The 8,816-nt window shown below is 51.0% G+C and overlaps 1 protein-coding gene across 1 annotated transcript; it reads right to left on the reverse strand.

The window, feature by feature from the left end:
- Window positions 1-4,297: 4,297 nt before the first annotated feature.
- LOC110297196 (alkaline phosphatase, germ cell type) lies at window positions 4,298-7,511 on the reverse strand. Its single transcript, XM_021165938.1, has 11 exons — window positions 7,338-7,511; window positions 7,130-7,246; window positions 6,908-7,023; window positions 6,585-6,759; window positions 6,341-6,513; window positions 5,987-6,121; window positions 5,775-5,847; window positions 5,524-5,658; window positions 5,249-5,440; window positions 5,022-5,138; window positions 4,298-4,933 (listed from the first exon to the last, which is right to left on the reverse strand). Exons 1-11 carry the CDS (start codon window positions 7,399-7,401, stop codon window positions 4,641-4,643), a joined length of 1,590 nt encoding a protein of 529 aa, XP_021021597.1. The 5' UTR covers window positions 7,402-7,511; the 3' UTR covers window positions 4,298-4,640.
- Window positions 7,512-8,816: the final 1,305 nt, after the last annotated feature.

An 8,816-nucleotide genomic window follows, 5' to 3' on the forward strand; every position in this document is an offset into this window, starting at 1 on the left:
TTTCCATCTGCCTGCCTCCATCTACTGACAAAAGAGGTCACAAGTGTGTGCTGTCACACCTGGTTCTGGGGCCTGTACCTCTGACCCAACAGTGGACTAAAGCTGTCAACAGAAGAACTGTAACTATTACCCCCATGTGAGATGCCTCAGACACGAGGTGGGCAGAGGGATCCAGGCTGCCCCATTGTTCCAATGTCTGTGATCTACATATGATCTTCTGGGCTCCTCCAAAGGGCTTGGGTCACTTCTCCACATCTACAATCTATAGCACTCTAGGCTCTGGTTGACTCCACTCCACTGCTGCTGATGATCCTGGTGATCATCCCATGGTACTGACATCTCCAATACACTGGGGCTTTCCCCTGCAACTAGACTTTACCAATAGCCTCTCATAGGTTCTCTTCATGGTGCCAAGCCTCAACTTCTTTGCATCACCCCTTTAGTCCTGGGCTATCTATGGCTGCACCTTCACCAATGGCCTGTCATAGCCTCTCACAGTGCCAAGCCTCAGCTGTTCTTCATGACCCCTTCATACCTTCAAACCAGTACCACCTGGGTGACTCTTACATATTACCAAGTCCCGCTGCAGCATGAGGTACAACCTTGGCTATCTCTGGAACACAGTGTCTTTGTGCTCCCAGAAAACACTTCCCAGATTTCACCTCAGTGGTGCTGATCTCCTTAATCACCACTAATTTCTTAGCTCCAGCTAACGAGCATCAATTGTCCCAGTAGTCTCCTTCACCGCTTGACTGTAAAGCCAGAGATGCATGGCCAAAGCTGCCAAAGTTCTGTTGTTTTCTGGGGCTGGAACATGGCCCCCTTGTTCTATTCTATCTTCACCAGCTGTCTGTTTTCCATCTCCATCACACTGCCTAGCTTGGCTGTCGTGGGACTTGCTCTGCAGATTGACCTTGAACTCAGAGATCAGCATGACTGTGAGGTTAAGAGCATGTAATGCCATGCCTAGGTTTAAGCTTTTCTCTACTTAGAACTTGCTCCATACCAGTCTGGCCTTGAACTCAAGAGATCTAATTGCCTCTGCCTCCTGGGATTAAAGGCATGTGCCACAAAACCTGGACCTAAACTTAGCTGGGTGGGATCTTACCCCAAGGTCACCACTCCCTTAATTCAATTTAATATCCTTGAACACAGGGTTCAGCTCCATTTCATTTCCTGGTGCCCCTTTAATACTCAAACCACATATTTTATATTTTTCCTTTCTAAGCTTGCTATGCTTGTTCAAAACACTCTTCATGAGACTTAACCAGGAAACAAAGTCTCTGCTGGGCTTTTTGGAGACTTCCTTTTTCAAACACTCTAATTCTCTTCACCTTAGCTTCAGGCAGACTCTTTGGCCAATGGCAAAAAGCAGCCACATTCTTCACTGAAACACCGCAAAAGCACTTTCTATACCATATACCAAAAGTCTTCTCCACTGAACCCACTTGGGCCAGGTCTGCAAAATTCAAATCAATCTCAGGAACAAAGTCTTCCATATTCCTACTAGGATAGCCCATTGAGCTCCACTAAAAGCATCCCACTGCTTTCCAAATCCAAAGTCCCAAAATCCACATTCTTGCAAACAAAAACACGGTCAGGCCTTTCACAGCAGTACCCCAGTCTCAGGTACCAACTTCTGTCTTTTTGATCACCACAGCTGACAGGTGATGTGTACCTGACCCCCAGTCTTTTGCAGACACATGGACAGTTTTCAGGACACTGGGGCAAACCTCAGCTGAGGAAGTCAGGGTCTCCACAAGATCAGCATGGAAGGCACGAGACACTGTATGCCTTGTACAATAGCAGAGATAATGGCAGCAGCACAGCCAAAATGGAGGCCCTTATGTCAGCCTTCAAAAGATAACATATTGCTGTGGGTCACAGAGGGAGTGGCCAAATGACATCAATCCAGTAGACACTGAGGCTGTGGATCTGATTTTAGATGCAGCAAAAACTGGGTCATTTAAACATTACTGGCAGGCATGTAAAGTGGGAGACTGCTCTGCAGGTTGTCCAGTTTCTCCAGGGGGCTGGGAGTTGGTTCAGTTGTCCGAGTGTTTGTCTGGTATGTGTGACATCCTCAGTTTGATCCCCAGCCTTGAATAAAGCCAGGCACAGTGGCTTATGCTTATGATCCTAGCTCTCAGGAGGTGGAGGCAGGAGGATGTGGAAGTCAGGGTTGTCCTTGGCTACATATTGAGTTCAAGAGCAGCCTGGGCTCTGGGAGCCCCCAAACTCACAATCTCACAGTCCCCAAATCAAATCAAACAAACCCACCCACCTGTGTCTGGACCCTGCCAGCATCTGCCTGTCATCCCAGCACTTCAGAGATGGAGGCAGAAGATCAGGAACTCCAAAGTAGCCCCAGCTCTGGAGTGACTCTGAGGTCAGCATGGGTTACAGGAGACCCTGTATCAAAGGCAAAACCAGACTGGGTGTTGTGGCATCTGCCTGAATCCAAGCACTTGCAAGGAGAAAGCAGGAGGATCAGGAGTCCAGGGTCATCTTAGGCTACACACAAGTTCCCAGCTAGCCTGGGCTACATGGGACCCTGACTCAGTAAAACCAAGAACACAGAAGCAAACCCCAAAACAATCATTATCCAAAATCAGACCCGGAAGTGTATCCCATTCATTCCACCACTTTGGAATCTGAGGTAGAAGAATTGTTTTAAGTGTGAAGCCTGCCTGACTTCACAGTGAGACCCTATCTCAACAAAATAAAATAAAATAAGGAATGACCTCACACCATGGCACATGTCCACCAACCCAGCTACTTGGGAGACTGAGGTAGGAGGATCCTAAGACCAGCCTGAGCAAAGCAAGGTCAAAAAGAACCTGGACCACTACTAACACTCTATCTCAATAGAAAATATTATAGAGCAAGCTCAGAGCCATGCCTATGACCCAGGGGCTTAGGTTTGGGTTGAACTTGGTCACATTCATAGCTTTAGGGAGGTCAGGGGTCAGCTAAGCTGAGTGATTCAACCAGAGAGATTTACCAACAGGGAACAGGAATGTCAGACACAAGTGCTGTCTGGATCCCTGAGTGGAAGAGGCAGATGAACTCTCTGTGCGTTCAAGGTTAGCCTGGTCTCCATAGCCAGCCAGGGCTACATAGTGAGACCTTGTCTCAAAACAACAACAACAACAACAACAACAACAACAACAGTTAGAGCCGTTGGTCAGATAGCCCAGGGTCAATTTGGTTCTCTCTTGAGTCTCAGCTCCATAATCTACAATCCAGGTGAGGAGTCTGGCAGAACATTACTATTTACTGCTATTACCACCACCACCACTACTACTACTACTACTAAACATTGTCTTGCAATACATAGCCCAGGATAGCCTGCAACTCACTATGTTGCCTAGGCTAGTCTCATGCTTATGAACTCAAGTGACCCTTCCACCTCAGCCTTGAGTGCCTGGGCCCACAGGCTCAGGGCATCACTGGACCTCCACAGGACCATAATAAACATGTAGATGCAGCCTTTCCAGTCCACAGCAAGCATAGTAGGGGCTTAGTGGGACAGGCAAGTGCTCAGGGCAGCAAGCGAAGGTGCCCTGGATTGTGGCCCAGGTGTAATGAGACATGAGTAGAGGAGGAGGCAGCTGTAGGAGAGCCTTGGTGAGCAGAGTTTAAGGGAGGAGAGGTTTATATGTGCTTGTCTGTCTGTCTTCTGTTTTGAAATAGGATCTCAGTATAGAACCAGGTTTTCTTCTGCCTCTACCTTCCCAGTGTGGGTGGAGGTGTTGGGTTTAGAGGGCTGAGATTAAAGGTGTGCGTTACCCTGCCCAGCTGCAGTTTGGGCTGTTGCAGCAAGCTCTCTCATAGCCCAGGCTGGCCTCCCCGCGTGGCCCTCTGCTTCCTCTCCCAAGGCTGGGATTTCAGAAGCCGGTTGCCAGTCTGGCATGCGTCCTCTCATTTTCTGAACAAGAAATCCTCCTGCCTCTCCCTCCCCTTCCTCCTCTTGTTCTTTTTTGAGGCAGGGTTTCTCTGTGTAGCCTTGGCTGACCTAGAATTTGATTTGTAGGCCACTCTGGCCTCAAACTCAGAGATCCCTCTGCCTCTGTCTCTTGAGTGCTGGGATTAAAGGCGTGGTGCTGGCCTGAAAGCAAGATTTCTTGTTCCTCCTTCCTCCTAGCCAACATGGCATCGACGAGTGCCAGGACTTCTTCATGGTCAGGGGATGGCTGAAGTGACATTCCATCCCTGACACAGCTGACCTCTGACCCACCCAGGAACCACCCTTCCAGATGCTGTAGACAAAACTGGTACGACTGACTTCGTGTGTAACAATTGGTTTTATTGTCCCCACAAAAAAAGGTCCAAGAAGATAAACGCTCTTCATTTTTATGGCAGTCAGACACAGCAGGAGGCATCTACAGTCCCCGACTTGGGGAAGCTGAGGTTAAGATGGTGGACTGAAATCTTGACTAGGCAAGATCCTGTCTCAAAAAACTGCAGGGGAAAAAAGTGCCAGATGGAGGAGGCCTCATACTAAGGTACAGCTGCAGGACTGACAAACCAAGTTAGTTCTGAGTTTAGGAAGTAGGGTTCCAGTTGGAGCCCAGGAAACAGTACTGGCAGAAAGGCACTGAACAAGCCAACAAGTGGAGTCCAGTGAGCTTAGGTAGTTAGGGTTCAGCTGCCACCATCAGCATCAACATTTTCCCTGCCAACAGGCACAGCAAGGTGGACACATAGCCGGGGCTCAGTGCACTGCTCTGGCCAGCAGGGGATGCCAGGCCGCAGTCAGTGTAGGGTTCCAGGCAGGCTGCGAAGGCCATGACGTGCGCGATGTAGTTCTGCTCCTGAACTCCGTGCACCAGGTGCGCCTGCGGGCCACGCGCGAATATTGCCACGTCCTCCCCGCTGTGGGTCTCTGACGACAGGGGTACAGCCGCCTGCTGCTGGTACGTGGGGTTGCCTGCCAAGAATGGGTGTTCAGAACGGGTCCTTCACCTCCATGAGCACTCTCAGCCCCGTGTTGCTGACCCCACACTGAGTGAACTTACTGCTCTCTTCCTCCGTGACATCAGCCCGGGCGCCATTACGGAGCTTGTAACCAGGACCGTTGCCGTATAGTATCGAGGTAAAGGATTTGCCATCCTCAGCCTTGAAGGGAGCCAGCCCTGCAGGAAGAGGGGATAACTGGTTTTTCAAACTGAGCTGCTTCCTGAAGCACCTTGTCACTAGATCCCTCCAAGGCAACAATATCTGCCACTGCCTGCCCCATGCCTACCAAAGATGGAAGCCCCTCTCTGTGTGTAACCACCAAAAGAGAAGACGTGAGAGTGGTCGGCGGTGACAAGGATCATCGTGTCCTGCTCACTGGTGAGCTTGTCTGCCTTGTCAACAGCTGAGTCGAACATGACAGCCTCAGTCAGGGCACGATAGGCTACAGTTTCATGGTGGCCATGGTCGATGCGACCCCCTGCAGAGAGCCAGAGATGGGGAGATGTTTGAGCCTGTGTTGGACCTGTCTCCTCCTCCTCTCTGCCAGGCAAAACCACCCACCTTCCACAAAGAGATAGAAGCCTTTGGGGTTCCTGCTGAGCATGCGCACAGCCACCTCCGTCATCTCGGCCAGGGAAGGGTCCTGAGCAGGGTCTCGGTGGATTTCATATTTCATGTCGTTAGGCTCAAAGAGGCCTGAAGAATAAGAAAATCCATGGTGACTAAAGAGTGCATACTAGGGATACCAACACACACACACACACACACTTTCCCAATGGAAGGGTTCCAGGGCAAGAAATGCAAGTGATTACCCATGAGGTGTGTCACAGATGGGTTCAGGGATGCCTGAATGAGCTCCGAGCGGTTCCAAACATACCGGGCTCCCTGCAGAGACATGGCCAGTCTACTAAGTACATACCTTGAAATGCACAGCCCTCAATAATTCCTGTTCTGCCCTTTGCCCCAATGCGCCCTCAGCCCCGACCCTACCCCCCACCCCCACCCTCACCCCCACTCCCCATACCTGATGCTTTGCCAGCCACTCTTGAACTAGGTTGCGTCCATCCAGCCTGGTTCCAGTCTGCTTGGTGTCAGTTGGATATTCCTGGTCTGGTGTCCCCTTGGGAAACATGAACTTGCGGCCACCACCGAGGATCACCTACGATCAGAGGTGAGCTTGGGACCTGATTGATCCTCTGTTCCCTCCTGACAGCATCTGGTCCCAGCAGGTCTGAAGGAAGGGACTCTGTGTCTTTTCTACCCACCCCCAACCCACCACTTAGATAACCTGGAGGACCCAGAGCCCAGGCTGCCAGCTGCCTATACTGCGATGAGTAACACCTCCATGCGGCCCTCCTCCCTCCCTCTTGGGGCTCACATCAATGTCCATGTTGGAGATGAGCTGAGTAGAGATGTCTTTGCAGCCATCCTGCAGTGCTGAGGCAGGCATTTGTGCATCCGAGTACCAACCACGGTTCACAGTGTGTGCGTAGGTGCCGGCCGGAGAGGCGTGCTGCACCGATGTGGTGGTCACCACTCCCACAGACTTGCCTACAGAAAGTCACATGAGCCACCCAGGTCCCCCAGGTCTGCCCAAGTCCTTCCACCCTGTCCCAACCTACCTGCTTTCTTAGCACGGTGCATTACCGAGACGACCTCGTTACCCCATGTCGTGTTGCACTGGTTGAAGCGTGCAGCTGCACTCAAGCCAATGACCTTCATGTTGGTTTTGACCCCGCAGAGAAAGGCTGTGCCTGTGCCTGCGCTGTCCGGGATCTGCTTGTCTGTGTTGTATGTCTAGGGAGAGACACTCTCGGCTCAACTCTACTAGTAGACATTAGAGCTTGTCCTTTCCTGGGATTCTGGATTCTTCCCGAGAACCACCTTCCTGCCATATACCAGCTCTTGCCACCCCCTGTGGGGACTCGAGTGTCTCCAAGCTCACCTTGGACAGAGCCATGTGTGGAAAGCGGTCCATAGCTAGCTGTGTCTCAGGTCCCAGATGGCCTTGCTGCTGCCCCTTTAGGATCCGGGTAGCGGTTACTGTAGACACTCCCATCCCTGAAGGAGCAGAACATGATCAAGACTAATCCCTTAGGCCCACCAGGGGCCTCGGCGGGTGGCGGGTGTACGAGAGTCCCAGGATAGGCAGGCCTCACGATCTTACCATCTCCCATGAGGATAACGAGGTTCTTAGCTGATGTCTGAATGGGCTGCAGCTTCTTGGCAGCATCCAGGGCCTCGGCTGCCTTTCGGTTCCAGAAAGCCGGGTTCTCCTCCTCCACTGGTGAAGAAAAGAGCAGAGGCAGGGTCAGACTGAAGACCCCGGAGCGCAAAGACGAGCGAGCAAACACCTGGAGGAGCCTCCTCGTTACCTGGGATGACGCTTGGGCACACCTGTAGGCTGAGGCCCAGCAGCAGTAAGCAGGCTCCCCACATTGCTGTGGCAGGGTGCTGGTCCGTGAGGATGGCGGATGGAGAAGCTGCAATATCACAACACTAGCTGAGGTCCTGATGAGCTCCTCTTAAATAGGCGAAGACTTAGTTCCTTCCGGAAAGGCTCAGAGTCCCTCCCTAATCCTTAGGCACTACCCTGGCCCCACCCTATCCTGTGAACTGAATCTTGTCTTGGCAAGGTGTGGAAGTCCAGGCCAACATCCTGAATCTGTGGCTGAGGGTGGGTCCTAGGCATCTCCCCCACATTAGGTGGGAGGCGGGAGACAGCTATTGTCTGAAGGAAGAGCCTTAATCTTATGCTGCAGTGGTCACCGACCCTCCCATGGGCATCCTTCTCTTTTTGTTCCAGTTAGTCTTGCCCCCAGTTGCCTCTCCCCTGACTAGGGCAGATATGGTATCCGGGAGCATTGGCCAGGAGGAATGTTGAATTGGAAAGATGGGGCTGATGGGTCCTATAGAACCACATTTGCACCACCACAGCTACTTTTGAGTGTTTGAATGCAATTGGACTGGGGGCGGTCCAAAATCCTGAGCCAAACCAGGCAAGGCCTGGGTCTTGCTCAGAAGCAGGCTTTCCCCTTATTTGATGTTGACTCGTATTCCCTTGGGCAGGTGGTGGGATCCCAGCGTGAGTGCTCTGCACAGACTCTGAACACTTCGGTGGGTGTAAGCTTCCTGTAGTCTGGGGGTAAGCTAGGCTCACAGTGGCCAAGAAGTGTGGGGTCAAACCATGTCCCCATTGATGGATGAGTGGATCAGAGAAATGTGATCCACATAGGTGTGGTGGTCCAAGGTTGTAAGCCAGGTCTTCTAAGTCATGGCAGGAAAATTTAAGGGTAGCCTGTGCTACAAAGAAAAGATATTGATTCAACAGCAACCAAATAACTGGGCACACCTTTAATCTGCCACTCCAGGGGCAGAGACAGGCAGATCTCTGTGAGTTCAAGGCCAATCTGGTCTACACAGTAAGTTCCAGCTACACAAACCTGCACAGAAAAACCCTGTCTTAAACCCCACTACTCAAAACAAACAATAACAATAAAAACAAAACAACAGCCTTTAATCCCAGCACTTGGGAGGCAGAGGCAGGCAGATTTCTGAGTTCGAGGCCAGCCTGGTCTACAAAGTGAGTTCCAGGACAGTCAGGACTATACAGAGAAACCCTGTCTTGAAAAACAAAAACAAAAACAAAACAAAAAAACAACAACAAAAACCTAATCCATCAAGCCAGACTTGGTGGCACATTCCTTTAATTCCATCACTTAGGAGGCAGAAGCGGGTGGATCTCTGTGAGTTCAAGGCCAGCCTAGTCTACAAAGTGTTTCCAAGAGCAGGTAGGGCAACAGAGAGACTTTATTTATTTATTTATTTATTTATTTACCTTTTTTTTTTTTTTT

The sequence above is a fragment of the Mus caroli genome, chromosome 1 (genome assembly GCF_900094665.2).
Source record: "Mus caroli chromosome 1, CAROLI_EIJ_v1.1, whole genome shotgun sequence".
Taxonomy (NCBI): Eukaryota; Metazoa; Chordata; class Mammalia; order Rodentia; family Muridae; genus Mus; species Mus caroli.

Bases quoted from the DNA above. Each gene is read 5' to 3' on its own strand.
- LOC110297196 (XM_021165938.1), bottom strand. From the start codon at position 7,401: ATGTGGGGAGCCTGCTTACTGCTGCTGGGCCTCAGCCTACAGGTGTGC. The intron at 5,441-5,523 runs GTGGGTGGTTTT...GGCTCTCTGCAG, and splicing joins CTTCTATCTCTTTGTGGAAG to GGGGTCGCATCGACCATGGC. The intron at 4,934-5,021 runs GTAAGTTCACTC...CATTCTTGGCAG, and splicing joins TGTCACGGAGGAAGAGAGCA to GCAACCCCACGTACCAGCAG.